This window comes from Pseudorasbora parva, chromosome 15 (genome assembly GCF_024679245.1).
Source record: "Pseudorasbora parva isolate DD20220531a chromosome 15, ASM2467924v1, whole genome shotgun sequence".
Lineage (NCBI taxonomy): Eukaryota > Metazoa > Chordata > Actinopteri > Cypriniformes > Gobionidae > Pseudorasbora > Pseudorasbora parva.
The window spans coordinates 34,050,644-34,069,230 of record NC_090186.1 but is presented as its reverse complement, the minus strand read 5'-3'; the positions used below and the strand labels follow the sequence as shown (position 1 = coordinate 34,069,230).

Sequence of the window (18,587 nt, the reverse complement as noted above, 5' to 3'; positions counted from 1 at the left end):
CACAAGTCGCTCGGCTCTGTCTGCCTCGGCTTTTTCTCCCCGAGTGCTCTGTGTGTTTTAGTTGTTGAGGAGTTACTAATAGCAGCTGTAATGTGTTGATGTTGTAACATACACCTACTCATCTGGCTCTCTTGTCATTTAATACTTTTATAGCTGCATTGTATATAATAGCTTATAATAAGAACTCAGCACAGGTTCGTGCCACTATATTTACCTGGCACAATGTCCTTATAGCAGCTAATTTCTTTTGCATTCTAGTGTATATATTCTAGTCTTAAATGGAATCTTATTGACATGAACACTGTTTAGTGACATCCGCTTTCTGACTCTTTGGTTTGTAGAAACAAACGTTATTCTAATCCAATTCTTAATGTATTTCTTTGGTTTTTAGGACATTCTAGAAGAGATGAGGAAGGAACTATCAAAGCTGAAAGAAGAACTTATTGATGGTAACATTTTGTTGCATTGTACTGCCACAATATATGATGCTCATTGAGCTTTTTAATACTTTAGAAACATAAAAATACTTGACATTCATGCAGTCAAAAGTGTTTATTATGATCTTAAAATAATTTTGATCATTTATTGATTTGTATTTGTGAATATATATATATATATATATATATATATATATATATATATATATATATATACACACATGCATATACATTAGGCTGTCAATATATTAGTGTTTAATCACAATTAATCGCACTCTTGTTGTGTGATTAATCGTTAAATAAAAATAAAGACGTTAAGGAATTTAAATTAAATGCATGCATTAACGTTTTAGCAGGGACAGCCCTAATATATACACATTAGTGCTGTCACATGATTATTCGCATCCAAAATAAACCTTTTTTTGTCTCTTTTTTTTTTTTACACCTGTACTGTGTATAATTATGTATATGTAAATACACATGCATATACAGTATTGTTCAAAATAATAGCAGTACAATGTGACTAACCAGAATAATCAAGGTTTTTAGTATATTTTTTATTGCTACGTGGCAAACAAGTTACCAGTAGGTTCAGTAGATTCTCAGAAAACAAATGAGACCCAGCATTCATGATATGAACGCTCTTAAGGCTGTGCAATTGGGCAATTAGTTGAATTAGTTGAAAGGGGTGTGTTCAAAAAAATAGCAGTGTGGCATTCAATCACTGAGGTCATCAATTTTGTGAAGAAACAGGTGTGAATCAGGTGGCCCCTATTTAAGGATGAAGCCAACACTTGTTGAACATGCATTTGAAAGCTGAGGAAAATGGGTCGTTCAAGACATTGTTCAGAAGAACAGCGTACTTTGATTAAAAAGTTGATTAGAGAGGGGAAAACCTATAAAGAGGTGCAAAAAATGATAGGCTGTTCAGCTAAAATGATCTCCAATGCCTTAAAATGGAGAGCAAAACCAGAGAGACGTGGAAGAAAACGGAAGACAACCATCAAAATGGATAGAAGAATAACCAGAATGGCAAAGGCTCAGCCAATGATCACCTCCAGGATGATCAAAGACAGTCTGGAGTTACCTGTAAGTACTGTGACAGTTAGAAGACGTCTGTGTGAAGCTAATCTATTTTCAAGAATCCCCCGCAAAGTCCCTCTGTTAAAAAAAAGGCATGTGCAGAAGAGGTTACAATTTGCCAAAGAACACATCAACTGGCCTAAAGAGAAATGGAGGAACATTTTGTGGACTGATGAGAGTAAAATTGTTCTTTTTGGGTCCAAGGGCCACAGGCAGTTTGTGAGACGACCCCCAAACTCTGAATTCAAGCCACAGTACACAGTGAAGACAGTGAAGCATGGAGGTGCAAGCATCATGATATGGGCATGTTTCTCCTACTATGGTGTTGGGCCTATTTATCGCATACCAGGGATCATGGATCAGTTTGCATATGTTAAAATACTTGAAGAGGTCATGTTGCCCTATGCTGAAGAGGACATGCCCTTAAAATGGTTGTTTCAACAAAACAATGACCCAAAACACACTAGTAAACGGGCAAAGTCTTGGTTCCAAACCAACAAAATTAATGTTATGGAGTGGCCAGCCCAATCTCCAGACCTTAATCCAATTGAGAACTTGTGGGGTGATATCAAAAATGCTGTTTCTGAAGCAAAACCAAGAAATGTGAATGAATTGTGGAAAGTTGTTAAAGAATCATGGAGTGGAATAACAGCTGAGAGGTGCCACAAGTTGGTTGACTCCATGCCACACAGATGTCAAGCAGTTTTAAAAAACTGTGGTCATACAACTAAATATTAGTTTAGTGATTCACAGGATTGCTAAATCCCAGAAAAAAAAAATGTTTGTACAAAATAGTTTTGAGTTTGTACAGTCAAAGGTAGACACTGCTATTTTTTTTGAACACACCCCTTTCAACTAATTGCCCAATTGCACAGCCTTAAGAGCGTGCATATCATGAATGCTGGGTCTTGTTTGTTTTCTGACAATCTACTGAACCTACTGGTAACTTGTTTGCCACGTAGCAATAAAAAATATACGAAAAACCTTGATTATTCTGGTTAGTCACATTGTACTGCTATTATTTTGAACAATACTGTATATTTAAGAACAACTTATATAAAGATATATACAGTATATCTTAAATATATACATTTATACAATAATTAATCACAGTACACACATTATGTAAACAAACTTTTTGGGGGGGATTTTTTGGGATTTATCACAATTAATCTTTTGACAGCCCTATACATATATTATGTAAACAAAAACTTGTTAAATATGATTAATTGTGATTCATCGCTTTGGCAGCACTTATATACAGTATATATCCGTGCTGTCAAATCAATTAATCACAATTAATCGCATTTAATATAAAATAATTTAATTTAATAATTTAATTTAATATTTTGTTTTCATAATATATACTGTATATATTATACATGTTGTGAATACTGTATACACACATGCACACCTATATTAATACGCACACACACATACAAATATATACACACACATTATGTAAACAAAAACTTGTTAGATGCGAGTATTGTATTCAATTATTTATAAGTACATTTCAAAGAAAATAAATAGTATAAAGATATAATTTAAAAAATAAAAATAAAACCATTTATTTTAATGAGTATGTGAAAGAACACGTGTTAATCATACAAAGCTTTTATTAATTGTATCAATTTAAGGTTGTTGTTTGGTTTTTTTTGGTCACATGCCATATTCTAATATTACTTTTGTGTTCTTTCATAGTTTTAGTGACATCACTGTTCGAACATATATTTAAACAGTAATAATGAATGAGTTTGTGTCTAAACCTTTGACTGCGAGACGTTTAGTGTAAAATGTAACTGAATCTGACCAGTACCGTTTCTAACTCTGTCGTCTTTGTGTTTTCAGCAATCAGGGAGGAGTTGGGCAAGTCAAGCTCTGCATAGGAGGATGAGATGCACCTGTATTTTTTAACCACAATATGTCACTTCAGAGGTCAGCTTCAGTTATCAAAAGCAATGAAAATGGAAAATTACAGTTTTAACCAGTGGTGATCACAATAACCATGTTAATTCGGTGGATTTGTCAAGTATGATGCCGGGAAAGACAAACTTTGAGCGTGGGGGCATAGGAGGCGTATCAGTGTGAGGATAACCAGACGCCTCAAAGCAACGCCATACACCAAAAGCCCCATCTTGAGGGGGAGTCAGGACACAGTCTTAAGGAAGTGACTGTCAGTATGCAATGGATGACTTTTACTGTGGAAAGAAAATGACGAAAATAGACAAACTATTACTGAACTACATACTGTATTAACCATTGAAGAGTGAAATTGTAAATCAAGCAGATGACATTCATTCTACGGCACATTGTTTAGCAAAGGGCAGGCTTTGTTTATGAATTTAAAAGGTGGTGGTGGTGAAAAAATGTTAACTCAGTTGGCCTTGTATAGAGCAAAACCTTGAATATGGCCAACCAAATGAGTATGGTCTATTGCTGCAGGACTCTAAAGCTTGTCTTCCTACTATTTTAACCAGAATATGTACATTAAAATGATGAGAAAATAAACATACCTGCAAGTCATTCAGTCAACCTGTTGTAATGTACGCCATGACCATATCAGGTAGCTTACTCGCTCTTTTGGTCGGTTTCCATTATTATCCAGACTCTTTTCAAAAGTGAATGCTTGACAGGCTGTCTCTAATGAGCCACTGTTATCTGTATACCTTCTTCGTCTTGTGTGTTCGCTAAGTGTTCGGGAAGATCACGAAGGACAATGCCTTTCTACTGTACATCATTGTAGCTCTCTACCAAAATCCTCTCAGCCAATCGAAGTTAAAGTTGACGTCAACGTCAGCTCAGACCGTATCTGTAGATAGTGCTAACCAGAAATACTATGAACTTTTTATTCACCGTAGGCTCTTTTAGTATTTCTTTCAATTTCAGTGCATGTCTTCTTATGAACGGTAAGGGGAAAATGGTTGCCACGAAAAATAATCTTGGTTTCGGTTCATAAGCAATAAGTGTAGCATTGTTACGCATTGTTCTTTTTCATTTTTGATCGGTTATCCACTCTGCCCTCAAACTGTGGATGAATGTTCTCCATACGCATTCTCAAAGTGCAGTTCACAACAGACACCTCTTTATAGCCATAATAAATTTGCAGGGGGATGACATTTGACTAATCTTCCTTTTTTTATTTTGATTCAAGTATGTGAAAGATCATGTATGGCAAATGATTCATTTTGCATGGAGTATTAACAACTTAAGAAGTCTGGAGTGTCTAATGAGGGCCAAGCAACACATCAAAGCTTTTTGAATGGGATTTTTTTTTTTTTTGTCTGTCCAATCATTTAGTTTAACCTCTTTCTGCACACCAGAAGGCACTTGGCTCTGTTTTTCAGAGGGGCTTTATCTTCCAACACACTTTTGTTAGGGAACTTTTATTAGGAAATGTGCTTTTTAAGACAAGAAATCTTTGTACAAACATGAAGTGTGATTATAGGCTGTGCAAGTTTCGAGGAGAATAACAGAACATTTGTGATGTTCTCTCAGATCAGATTTTTCCTCAGTTATCCATTTACCCCACGCCATGGTCACTTGTCGATCCTTTGTAGTCTTTTCTTTTTCTTTCACTTGCGTAGTCACTCAAACATAATCTCTCAAGGAATCAGAACGTTTGTATAGAGTGTTTACAGCATTGATTGCACTTTAAAAACCCATAGAAGTTCAAATGATTCAAGACGGCCGGCACTTCGTGATCGGCAGTATCACCAAAGCTAAACGGTAATCTCTAGAAATTCACACTCTCCTGATCCACCTTTGTTTTGACGACAAATAACTATTGTTGATTGGTTTCTAGGTTAAGCAGATTGGTCTTTAGGTAAAGCGAAATGTTTTGATCAGGGTTGATTCATTCCTGGATAAACCTGTTTGTGATCTTCATGGTTTGTGCCTTGTTCGGAAGTTGCATTTGATATGTCAAAAATGTAAAAGCATATATATATAGAGAGTATTAATTTAGGACCTGCCATAACTTTATTCATTTGTTTTGCATTTTGCTTCATTGAGTTAAAAAAGACACTTTTACGATCTTGTTTAAAATCAAACATGAGTTCACATTCTTTTCTCAGTGTCATTTTTTTCTTCTTTTTTTTCTGTTGCATTACAGTTGTTATGGTTAAGACCATGTATGCTGGTGGGATCTGAGAAATGATCTTTGTCGTGGTGGAAATCAGTTGAAACTATATTAGCAAAACATTAATGGCACATTGAGACTCGATAATGAGCAGACTGTGCTGGTCATATTCAACTGAATGTCCTTGTAATGCAATTTTCAGTTTCCTTATCTTTCTTTTTTATCGTTCATGTTGTACCATACTGTTTTCATGTTAATTAGAAGTTTCTTACATGCTAACATTGTTTTGTTTGAGCAAATTAAATAAAAATTGCAATACATTGATGTGTGCATTTATTTATGAATTGAAAAGCACAAATTGAATTGATTAAAAGCCGCAAACCCATCCTGAAAGGGGTGTAAACTTTACAACATATATATTAATGCCTTTATTTTAAATTAATATCTACTCCATTTTTATCTTAGTAAGCTTTGAAAGCTTATTTAACTCTTACTATTTTGCACCTTGTTTAATATGGCATAACTTCAACACCACATCTCATTGAAAGCAAATGCTGCTTTCTGTTTGCTGCTGCAGGAAACAGGAAGAAGGCAGGACTGAACTAACACTGCAACTAAAGATGAGAGTAACACAAATCGCGTTTACACAGCTCCAGTGCAATCTTACATGGGCTAGAAAGCAGCTATAGCAGTTCAAGCACCATGCACAATCCAGGACTGATCATGTAAAGGCATTGCTACAGTTCTCCTGAAGTAATATGCAGCGATGCAACTTTGCAAAAACGGAAACTGAGTGAGACTAGCTGCTGTGCACCTACTCCAGCATAACAGTTTAGGTTTGTAATGAACACGTGGGATTGACAAATGAGACCGCAAACTGCATACGCATGGACTATTTTTCTACACGAAGCTGTTTATTGTAATAATAGTTAAAAAAAAATTAGAATAATTTTATGTAGTCATTATAGAAATTACATTCAATATAAGATTTACATATACCGTATGTAATATTACAAAATACTATTTTAAACTTAAACCCTTGAAAATATATATAAAATGGATTGTCTATCATTCTAAACTTTATATTCACTGTATTCAGTGTTTTCTAAAATGCCACCTTTTCTATTGACAAGATTATAAGCTTAATATAATTAACGACGAAACAATATTAACACCTTTCAATCAACATGTTACATCAGAAAAGGGTGATTAAAAGCATTTATAAACAGTATAAATCTGAATAAATTAAATCCAGAAGAATTCCACATAAAAGACTCAAGTTAACCGTTGTCGTTTTCGAAATGTATTCCAAAAGTATTACCCTCCAACTGATACGTCTGAAAAATACGAGTTATTAACGTCAACTCCAGTTTAATAAACATTACGTTGAACCTTTAAGTGTCTCTACCCGTTAATAATGAACTATATTTAGCATTTACAAGAAACTTTTCGTGGTACAAGGCAAGCACAACGTATGACGTCGGCTGTCTATCCTCTCTCTTCTCATATCTCACCGATCAACTTTCTCGTCAGGACAAGGACTCCATTTTGTAAAACCCGAATCCTTTCGAGCGCAATGCCTCGTCTCCAATCAACGCTCACGTAAACTCCTCCGCAGTCCAATCAGAAAATTCAGAAATTTAAAAACAGGAACCCCCAGCCAATCAGAGAGCTTCCCGCCCTCAAGGACGCTGGTAGGTTGAGCGGTCATAGAGGGAGGAACGTATTCAGAGCGGGGACCAGTTTTTTAAAACAATATTCTTTATTTTATGAAGTTCCGTGGATAAGATTTAGCGATTATTAGGGAATTAAGATCGATTGAAGGTAAGAAATCTTATTGAATTCACTTTGCACGTTTAATGTTTTTGTCTGGAAATGCCTTTATTGTGACTGCGTAGTTAACGGTACAGAACTAGATCTGCGCTCGGTCCGCCCGCAACTCTGCTTTATGAAGTTACTGAAACATAATTGCTTTTAACAGTCACTACTTTCTGCATATATTCGACCAAACAATTATAATTTTTATTTATGTTAATAAAACGGTTTATCGTTGTTTTGGTGTTTGGTTTTGAACGAATAACCCGAATTTCCAGCCGGCTCGTTACACAGGAAACTTGGGCAAGGCGCGCATTTATTGTCGTCTTAACACAACTCGTCTGTTTTATCGCCATAATTCAATTCTGCATTCGTTTTTAACATTTGTTTAAGTTAATATCTTAATTCATATTGGACCTTTCGGTTTCATTGTTCTGTTTGTCCACGAAAGTGCAAGTGCTTCGTTCCACGAAAAATAGTCACGTTATAGCCTTTTGACTCTGTGGTTTTGCAGTAAATATGTGTTAAATACACTATTCGTTTAATATAGCAGTTTGTTTCTGTACATGTTGTTTATTTACACTGATTTAATGTTGTTGTTTTGTGTATGAGCCTCTCGCATGCTGACTGACAATGGTTTTGAATACATGACGTTTTCCCTCCATTCCTGTCATTCTTTTGCTATGTTAAAGGAACAGCACGTGAATGCTGTTTGCCTCCGTATCACATGAAAAACACTAATAAACAACGGCAGTTTATTTTACTGACTTATTATTTTGTATTAAACATTTCAGGATTTATATTCAGTCCGCCTAAGCCGTATTTTGTTGGTCTGTTCGTGTCAAATAAAAATTAAAAAATGTGGTCAGTGTCTGATATATGTGTTGATTTAAACAAGTCAGGTTTTCTGTAGTAAGTTTTATTTTGAATAGCCGCTGGTAGTGATAGTAAAGCGCGCGTGTCGTCGTGTGCCCTACATTTGCATAACAAATGGCAACAGACACCACCCACTCACATTCACACAGTTTAAATCTTTTGCTCTGTAGTTTCACTTCAACTCTTGGGAAGCACATGGGATTTCTGCAGCACTGGACTTCAACTCAAGTGTTGGGTGTGTGTCAGTGTGTTCTGGTTCAAGAATGTCTGGAATGTGTTTCATGGGATTAGATGGTTTTAGGGTAACTTAGATGGCTAATGTTTTTATGGGTTTCGCTTTACATGTGGTTTTAATAAGATTTTTTGGGGGGGGGGGGGGGGGGGGGGGTTCCTATAATGGAGTGTGTGCTTGACTGCTAAAATGCTTCTATATGTGTGAGCGACATTTTTTTTTTACTCACAACGTTACTTGCCTAATGCTGATATAATTCATGTGTTGGTGGTAAGAAAAAATTAAGCTTCATGTTGTGGTGGTGTTTGGTTGTTACAGCAATTTATTTGCAAGGATTTCTAAGCATTCTGTTTTTATTTAGTTTTTTTTTTTTATCAGCACCAAGCGTTTGTTAAATTAAAAAATCTACAAATTTTGTTTTTATGTTAAAATATATGATGACACTAGACTAGAGCATAATCGTTAAACTGCAACAATGAAAAAACGTAATATGCATTATTAAAACATTATTATTTATGAATTTACTATATTATGCAAAACGTTTGGCAATCTTAAATAGTTGCAAACTCTTGTTTTTTTAGTCTTGGTTTGGGGGTACTTAAACTTGAATGCTATTTTATTTTTTAGAATGGATGTCAGTTAAAAGTTAGATGATAATTAAATATAATAATATTTAATAATTCTGAATGTAGTGTAATGGTATTTTTGGACTCTTCTCTAGAGACCTACCAAATGCCACTTATCTGTAGATCAAAATTTAAAGAACCAGTTAATAAGAAAAGTGTGAATATGTATAAAAATTCTTTACTATTAATATTGTTAAGCAATTACTATTGTTTTTTTTTTCTTTATGATTTGTTTTTGTCTGTAGCTAGAAAAAGTCATTTATTTGGCCAGAAGTTCATGTTACCTGTATGATAGTAGAATCTAGGGCTGCCCTTGACTAAAGTTTTTTCTAGTCTACTAGTCATTCATTTAAGATAATCACTCTTATTAATGAACCATATAAATTATAATAATGATCCTTTAATTGCCTGTATATAATACATAGCCTAATCATCACTCAAGCACATGCATAACACTTACCACAGTGCAACGGCAAAAGTAATGATTATAAATGTGTCGTGAAAAAACAGCAAGGAGACTGTCTAAACATTTCAATAATTTATTGATAATGTTTTCTGTGTATTGGGCTGCAGAGATTAAAGGGTTATTTCACCCAAATATAAAAATTCTGTCATTAATTACTTACGTCGTTCGACACCCCTAAGACCTTTGTTCATCTTCGGAACACAAATTAAGATATTTTTGTTGAAACTCGATAGCTCAGAAAGGCCTCCATTGACACCAATGTCATTTCCTCTCTCAAGAACCATAAAAAACACTAAAGACGTTGTTACAAAGCTCATCTCACTACAGTGGCTCTACAATAACTTTATGAAGTGACAATAACTGTATGAAGTGACAATAACGTTTTTTTGTGTGCAAAAAACTCCCTAAATAACGACTTATATAGTGATGGCTGATTTCAAAACACCACTTCGCAAAGCTTCGGAGCTTAATGAATCAGTGTATTGAATCAGCAGTTAGGATCGACAAAGTCACGTGATTTCAGCAGTTTGGCGGTTTGACACGCGATCTGAATCATAAATCGATACGCGAATTCATAAAGCTCAGAGGCTTCAGGAAGAAGTGTTTTAAATTCGGCCATCACTACAAGTCGTTATTTCGTTTTTTGTTTTTTTGCAATAACTGTTCTCGTCGCTTCATAAAATGATTGTAGAGCCACTGTAGTGAGATAGTAATGACGGCTTTGTAACGACGTCTTTATTGCCTTTTATGGGTCTTGAGAGAGGAAATGACATTGGTGTCAGTGAAGGGAGCTATCAGATTTAAACAAAAATATCTTAATTTGTGTTCCTAAGATGAACTTACGGGTCTTACGGGTGTCGAACGACATAAGGGGAAGAAATTAATGAAAGAATTGAAATTTTTGGGTGAATTAACCCTTTAAGTTGATGATTTTACAAAGGTGTGTTTGCACAAATAAAAGACCCTTTACTTTTCAAATTATGTATTACTCCTATCTTTATGATCAAAATTGACAGAGTATTTTGAGTTGTTTCCGCTGCTGTCAGGAAAAATAGTGATCACACCGCTCGGTATACTTAAGGCGAAAGTTTGGATTTCCTGCCTGGCATACTGTAATTACCACAAGGACTCATCATTAAGTAACTATATTTATTTTCTGCAACTATAACGACTAATAACATTTTTGGTTGACTAAGCCTCTTCTAGTCAACTAACCATTAGTCGAAAATTAGGGGGCTGCCCTAGTAGAATCCCTCTCATAAAGGCCATTGAGAGCTCAACAATAGCACTGGTGCCGAGAGTACAGTGTGGATGTGTAATTCAGACCCATCAGCACTTCTGAGACGGCAGCTGACATCACCGCTTCATTGTCATCAGGCCATGTGCAGCTACTCCGGTGTTTCCCTCATGGGTTTACCATTGAACAAGTTTGAAATATTCACACAGAATATTTAGATCTAGATAGAATTTAGATCATGTGTGCTTTTTCCATGTAAATCCCAGTTTAATATGCAGAGTCAACTGTAAGCTATCATAGGTTAATTTCCTTCAAAATATAAGCTCTGTGACAGACTATAAACTCAGTAGAGGACTTTGTCTTGTATAACCTGTTTGAGTTCTTAAACCAGTTGAAAGTTTGTTGATGCTATTGGCTCAGAAATTACATCTTTAAGGACTGCACTGCTGAACGATACTATAATTAACATACCATTGAGTTGGTGTTTATGCAGTTTGTTTCTAGTATGTCCCAATTTCCAGACTGTTACATAGTCTAGAAGTTTGTTAACGTGTTATTTGTTTTGTAGGTAAGCAAGGATGCCAGCTACAAGGTTTCAGAGTGGAGATACTGTAATGGGCCGCTGGCCTGGCAGTAACCTTTATTATGAGGTCAAGGTGCTAAGTTATGAAAACAAGACTCGGCTCTACACCGTCATCTACAAAGACGGGACTGAGCTGGAGCTGAAGGAATCTGATATTACGGTATAAAACCTCTCCAGTATGATTTGAGAATGATTCAAAAACGCTTCTTGTGCTAGACCATATGACCTTCTGTAAAAATGAAAACGTTGAAATTGAGCAGAATATTTCTTAATGTCATATTATTTCTTCAAATGTTTCAGAATCCTAAAACTTTGTTAATTTCTAGGTTCTAATCTGTGCTTCTGAAAATGCCAGGTAAACAGAGATTTAACTGAACTTAAATTACAGTGTCTTGTGTATATTGTTTTCTTTATTGCAGAGCTTGGCCATATTTAAGCAGGGTGTTGGACGTTCTCGGTCCAGATCCCGCTCTCGCTCACCGGGACGCCCTCGTCGTAGTCGCTCCCGTTCTCCAGCTAGGACGCCCCGTCGATCTTCCTCTCGCACCACAGAATTACGTAAGGACAAACTCAAAGAAGCGCTGGAGGTCCGACTCACACCCCTGGTAAGGACACTCATGTTAGGTCAAAACAAACACACATTCGTCTTTCTTTCTCTTTACATGCTCTGTCTTCACCCAGGATGTTCATATCAGTTTTTTAATGAGTTTTGAAATCACACACAGTCACACACTATATAGTCTCTTATTCTGACCAGGATGCATTTGTTTTTTAAGAAATACAGTACAAACTGTACAACTGGCATTCTTGTGTTGATTGCAAGTATACGAGTTTAATCTAATTCGGAGCCATTAACCCACTAATTTTAATGCTGTTATCTTATTTGTCTTTCCTCATTTGTTCACCTCATGTGTCCTTGACTTTCATCTCTCTCAGCCGATGACACATGAGAACAATAGCAACAGCAAACATGAGAAGAAAGAAGAAAATAATACAGATAAAACAGCTTCTGCAATCACTGAGGTATGTTTCTATATGTTGGAAACTGGTCTAGTAAAGGCTGGAATGTCATGATGCATGCATGTTGTGCCTCCCATGTGTGACAGGAGCCCATTTAGTTGTGCACACAAAGCTAAAGCTGACTGTGGTTTCTGTTTAATCATACCCTCACGTTTTTCAGCATGTTTCTCCTCATGGGACAAAAGGTCATGGGTTTTCCAAAGCATGACCAGACTGCTTTAGCCTTACAGTAGTGCAGCCACATAATAGTAACATTTTTTTTTCTTGACTTAGACTGATGGCGAGATTGATTGCCACTGAAACATTGAGACTAAGCTTGACACAACACATTTTTATTTTACAGTTTCTCAAACTGGGAATCAGTAGTTTTAGGGTGGCTGTAACACATAAACACTACAGTTCAAAAGTTTAGGGTTAGTAAAATGCTTTTAAAAAGAAGTATTTTGTGCTCACCAAGGCCGCAGTTAATAATTGTGGCAATTTATATATATATATATATATAAAACATTAATTGTTTTAATATATTTTAAAATGCCATTTATTCCAGCAATGGCAAAGCTGAATTTTCAGCATCGTTACTCCAGTCCTCAGTCGCATGATCCTTCAGAAATCATTGGAATATGCTGATTTGATAACCAAGAAACATTTCCTATTATTATCAGTGTTGAAAACAGTTGTTCTGCATACTTAATATTTTAGTTTGAAATCTAAATATGTTGTATCATAAATGTCTTTACTATCACTTTTGGCCATTTATCAAATAAAAGTATTAATTTCTTCTTTAAAAAATATGAATGACTCCAAACTTTTCTGTGTGTGTGGGTATGAAATTATTTATTGTTTGAAATGGTTTGTATTCTTTTGTGTTCAATCTTGACTCATTGTAATGTTCTAATAGCAGAAGACAGAAACTGAATCAGAGAACCAGGCAGGTGGACGCTACAATCTTCGGCGCAGGAAGGACCAGGGCGATGGCAAGGCAGTAGAGTTGGAGAAAAAGGAAGAGACTGAGGCATTATCGCAAACTAAAACACCTGCTGTTATCAAGACAACTGATCTGGAGTTTGGAGGAAGAGTTGGTGAGTCTTGTCAATGAATTAATATAATTTTGTTTTGTGTAGATTTTTGGAGGAAAATGATTGTCAGAGCATTTAAAAAAAAGACCAATTTTTATCAACATCTATAGTATTCGGTTATGAAACTAAATGACTAACATAAATAAATAACAAATGCTAAAAAAAGTGTCAAATATGGCCATTTTTAATGCAAACATTCTCATCAGTAAACTATTAATTATATTTATTATATTACTAAATATTTTTGTGCATTTCCGCTTATTAAACTCTAGCATATTTAAAATGAAATTATAGATAGGATTATAGTAAAGGATCCCCTTCCCTCTTGTCTTTCAGGTGTGTTCTTCCTGATGTTTCTGTTGCCTGTGTCTGTGTTGGCCCTGCTCATTCTCTGTGGGCAGAAGGATGCCAGTCTTCAGAGCTTCCCCCTTGAGCTTCCTCCCCTTCAGTCTCTCTGGGACTGCCAGGTCTTTGGCATCGTCCTGCTCTGGCTTCTCTTCCAGGCCGTCCTGTCCCTGCTCCCTGTCGGAAAGGTACCGTCTGCAATCACATGAGTCCCTGTGACCTGGGTTTAGGCACATGACCACAAAACTATATGGCTCTTGTTTCTGCTTTGCCTGTTAGCTGCAGTGAAGCAGGCTAGATTAGATTAATCACTAGAGGTGGCATGCAGATAAAGAGCCTCTCTGGAAAACATCTGGTTTCGTTTCCAACCGCTTAAGGGTAATTAAGATAGGATCTAAAAATTGCAGTGCTTTTCCATGAGTTTGAGGTTAAACAGATTATTTCAAGATGATTCTGGGTTTTTCTGAAATAAAAAGGACCTGATTGCCTAGTAATAATGTAATTGTAAAGTAAGATTCTGAACTTGTATATGCTATCACTTGTTTGCATTATGCAGGCATTGCTTTTTTATTTATAAGTTTTTTTTGTTTGTTTTTGGTAAGGAAAGTGGTAAGGAAATTTGTTCAAGCTATGTTACATATGTTTGATGTATGTTGAAGTGCTTGAGACATGGCTTTCAATAGTGAGACTTTTGTTTTTTTTAATCAGTCTCTTTTTAATCAAATTTGGATATTGATTTATAGGCCAATATATCGGTTATCGTATTTCAAATACAATAAATTATCGATATTGGATAAAAATTCATATCGGTGCATCCCTAACTACACGGTTATGCAATATATAAAATATTTGAGGATTACTGTAATATAAAATTTTGCATATCATGATATAGGATTTTAGTCATTATGATTGAATATTAGGAAAATCTGCAGAATACAAAGATTTATCATTTAAGTTTGCTTTTATCAAACATGACAGTACTATACCAGCGTAATTTTATAATTATCTATATTCTATTATTAAAATATTTTAAATCCATTTGTATTGTTATTTTTTTTATTTTAAATTAAGATTTAGTTATTTTGTTCTTTTGTCATTTTCATTCTTTTTAATATTTACTTTTATTTGATTTAATGAAAGCTACTTTTAGTGGTTTTAGATAATAACCACACAGATTATGGTGGTCAGATGTAAATCCTCTTTCTCTCCAACCTACAGCTCGTTGAAGGAATGCCTCTCAAGAACGGGAAAACGTTGAAATATAGGATTAATGGTCAGTCTTCAATATTGATACATTTTAATGTTAATAGAACTAAGTTTTTGTTTTGACAATGATCGAAAAGACTTCAAATTAAGCTTGCTTAATATTTGTGAGCGAGCTGTTTTTAATGATCTCCGATTCTGTTGTCCATCAGGTTTCTATGCGCTCCTCCTCACGGCCATGGCAGTCGGTGTTGCCGTGTACCAGGAGGTGGATCTCAGCTACATCCATGCTCACTTCTTGCATTTCTACACCTCTGCCCTGCTCATCGTCACTCTTCTCAGCGTCTACCTGTTCATCCGCTCCCGCTGGGCGTCTGGAGAAGAACTCGCTCCTGGAGGGAACTCTGGTAAGACGCATAGTGTGAGATCAAGCTGTGTTGACTGACTTCTCCCATTTTAGCTCGGAGTACTTTCACTTCGATGGCTTTTAAAGTTTCTCATACCCATTATTAGGGTTTAAATGATCATCCATAAATAAGTTGTCATGCTTTTCCTGTTACTTTCAAGTTTCAACAGTGCCAGTTAAAATAGACCAGTCATAGTTGTTTATGATTAGAAGTAAGCCTTCTTAATAAAGTCATTTTATAGAGATGGCAAGGAATGGTTTGCATTTATATGTCAGGTACAGTTACTAGATTATGCTTATTCTTTTTAATCCTCTAGGCTACATTATTTATGATTTCTTCATGGGCAGAGAGTTAAATCCCCGCATCAAAAACTTCGATATCAAGTTCTTCTGTGAAATGCGCCCAGGTCTGATGGGTTGGGTGAGTATTGTTATTGTTTTTTTGCTCCCTCTTGTGGTCAAACTTTTGCCATTTACCAGATTGAATCAGTAGCAATCAGATTTCTTGCGATTCCTTAATCTTTTAAAAAAAAACTATTTTCCTTTTAAAGTGTTTTTTTTTTCATATTGAAGAAACATAATTGCTGTTTTTTCCACAGGTATTGATTAACTTTGCGATGTTGCTCGCTGAAATGAAGCACCAGAATCTAGAGCATCCCTCTCCAGCAATGCTCCTGGTCAACATCTTCCAGCTCCTGTGGGTTGTTGATGGCTTTTGGCATGAGGTACAACATACAAGAGTTTTCCAAATGAACATAAATACATCTTAATGCACTGTGGAAACCATGAACTGATTCTAATAAAATCACTGTGTATTTCAGGAGAAACTTCTGACCATGATGGATATTGTCTACGATGGTTTCGGATTCATGTTGACGTTTGGAGATCTGGCTTTCGTTCCCTTTACATTCACCTGTCAAGCATACTATCTAGTCAGCCATCCCAATGACCTCTCAGTATTCTGGATCGTTACCCTCATCACTATGAATGGTCAGTTTTCCCCCCCTACACCGTTAAGTACATGTATATGCTAATTCAGCCACTAAGAACAGGATATTGATATGAACAGACTTTAACCTTGAGTTTTTGAACCTCTCCATCAGGAGTTGGGTACTACATTTTCCGGAAAGCCAACTCTCAGAAGTTTGCCTTCAGGAAAAACCCGTCTGACCCAGCAGTGTCTCGTAAGTGTTTTGAAACTGATAAAACAAAAGAATAAACATAAAATGGTAAGACTTTTTGGTCTAAATCGTTTTTCCTTTATCTTATCAGACCTGAAAACTATACCTACTGCAACTGGAAAGAGTCTTATTGTGTCTGGTCTCTGGGGATTCGTCCGTCATCCTAATTACCTGGGTGATATCATCATGGGCTTGGCGTGGTCTCTGCCATGTGGTTAGTATTTGCTTCAGTTTACCTTTCTGATGAAATTAGGCTATCTAATCAGCCTGTTTTGACTCAATTCCACCACTTTTATCCCTGACTTGTCCTTTAGGATTCAACCATTTGATCCCATACTTTTACCTGATCTACTTGATCACTCTGCTGGTGCACCGTAATGCACGGGATGAGCGTCAGTGTAGGAAAAAGTACGGCTCTGCGTGGGAAGACTACTGCAAAGCTGTCCCGTACCGCATTTTCCCTGGGATATACTGAGAACTCACAGACTCAATCTGTTATGGACACTCGAGGCAAAGAACACTTTCCTCAGGATGACATTGAACATCAGACAGGGAATGAGTTGTTAGCAGCTTGCTGTCATTTTAAATCTTTGACTTTTTTCGCAATTGAGCACCAAATTGAAACCAAATTTTCTGCCTTGGCACAAAAGGTTTACGGATTGTGGACACTGCCCCAATTTTCAGAGTTTGATCTCTTAAAGATGTATATTGTTGTACAGATGTACTTTTTTTTTTACTCATCCATAACTTGCCATCTCATCTCATGTACACATATACACATTCAAAGTATCTGCTTGGCTATTTACCGTTGACTTTTTGTAATGACAATTTGCATAATGCTTTTGTATATTGTGTATGATGGAATATTCTTTTTTAATATGTATAGTAAGAAAAGATGTAATGTTCTTTCTCAGGACCAGCAATTTGTGAAGGAAAAACAACAATAACAACTATATTTTCTTAATTTCTGTACATATTTAATACAAAAATTTGTTTTGGTTGGCATTTTAGGCACTATGCACTATGCTAAAAGACTTTCTTTTGTCCAAAGTTCACAAAATTTGGCTTTGCTACCTCAGATTTTTCCTGTAAAAATTAGATTTTTTTTTGTAGAAAACTCTGGTTTTCAGGCACTATGTGAAGTGTCCCAGTATATTTTTCAAAATCATAATTGTGTGCTGTGAACAAAAACGTTGAACTTTGAACTTAAATCTTGTACAAGGTAGCGCAACTTCTTAACATTTTTATTAAGGTTTTAATTTAAAATGACAATGCTCAACTGTGAATGTGTAATGTAATGCTTTTCTTAACTTATTACTTTTGCATATGTTTTATGCAAGTATATCACTTGTGGGCATTTGTCCTTATGAGTTTTATATAAGTGTTTATAGCTAAGATGAGCTATTACTTAATCGCAGTGAAAAGAAGCATTGTACAATGTTATTTATCTGGTTACATTTTAGAGTGTTCGCTTTTGTTACAAACAATTTCTGTAAAAATGCTATTTTTAATACCCATTATTAATTAAACCATTCTAGAAAAAAAGACTGCCATGTCCGCAAAATGAAATGTACTGATTACATAATTATCTTATTTTTTTCTTACAGGTTAGATTTTTTTTTAATGTGTAGATATTCAAAGTTGCGTTTGACTGTTGAGTCTGATTTGATTCCTACTGTAGTTGTTAGTCTTTTACCATCCTCTTTGTATTCTGCTTTTTTTTTTTCTGTCAATAATTCCACTCTGGTCAAATGACATGTAACTGATAAATGTGTTATCAAAACAAGAAATGAATCTTATTGTCAAAATATATTAAATGTTCTTCCCCAATTTTTAGATTATTTGTAAAGATTTCAAATTTCTTATTTTGGCTGGATTTAATATTATATAAGAAGAAAAGAAATTTTGTCCATGCATATA

At 35.4% G+C, this 18,587-nt stretch overlaps 2 protein-coding genes across 12 annotated transcripts in view; both read left to right on the top strand.

Moving 5' to 3' along the window:
- Positions 1-5,921, top strand: part of enah (ENAH actin regulator) — a 148,940-nt gene extending 143,019 nt beyond the window's left edge. For all 9 annotated transcript variants that reach the window (XM_067417855.1, XM_067417854.1, XM_067417858.1 and 6 more), the window contains 2 exons: positions 392-449; positions 3,372-5,921. In XM_067417855.1, the coding sequence (XP_067273956.1) occupies positions 392-449; positions 3,372-3,409 (96 nt within the window). In that variant the 3' untranslated portion in view covers positions 3,410-5,921. The remainder of the gene's footprint in view (positions 1-391; positions 450-3,371) is intronic.
- A 1,369-nt stretch (positions 5,922-7,290) lies between these two features.
- On the top strand, positions 7,291-18,503 carry lbr (lamin B receptor). 3 transcript variants are annotated; one of them, XM_067417844.1, is made up of 14 exons: positions 7,291-7,425; positions 11,422-11,596; positions 11,856-12,041; positions 12,373-12,459; positions 13,358-13,535; positions 13,869-14,065; positions 15,096-15,150; positions 15,293-15,487; positions 15,804-15,907; positions 16,086-16,211; positions 16,308-16,476; positions 16,590-16,670; positions 16,759-16,881; positions 16,982-18,503. In XM_067417844.1, exons 2-14 carry the CDS (start codon positions 11,432-11,434, stop codon positions 17,140-17,142), a joined length of 1,827 nt encoding a protein of 608 aa, XP_067273945.1. In that variant the 5' UTR covers positions 7,291-7,425; positions 11,422-11,431; the 3' UTR covers positions 17,143-18,503. The 3 variants fall into 3 exon arrangements, with proteins under 3 accessions (XP_067273945.1, XP_067273943.1, XP_067273944.1); XM_067417842.1 differs by having other exon boundaries at positions 13,355-13,535; XM_067417843.1 differs by lacking the exon at positions 7,291-7,425 and adding an exon at positions 8,474-8,527 and having other exon boundaries at positions 13,355-13,535.
- The last annotated feature ends 84 nt before the right edge of the window (positions 18,504-18,587 follow it).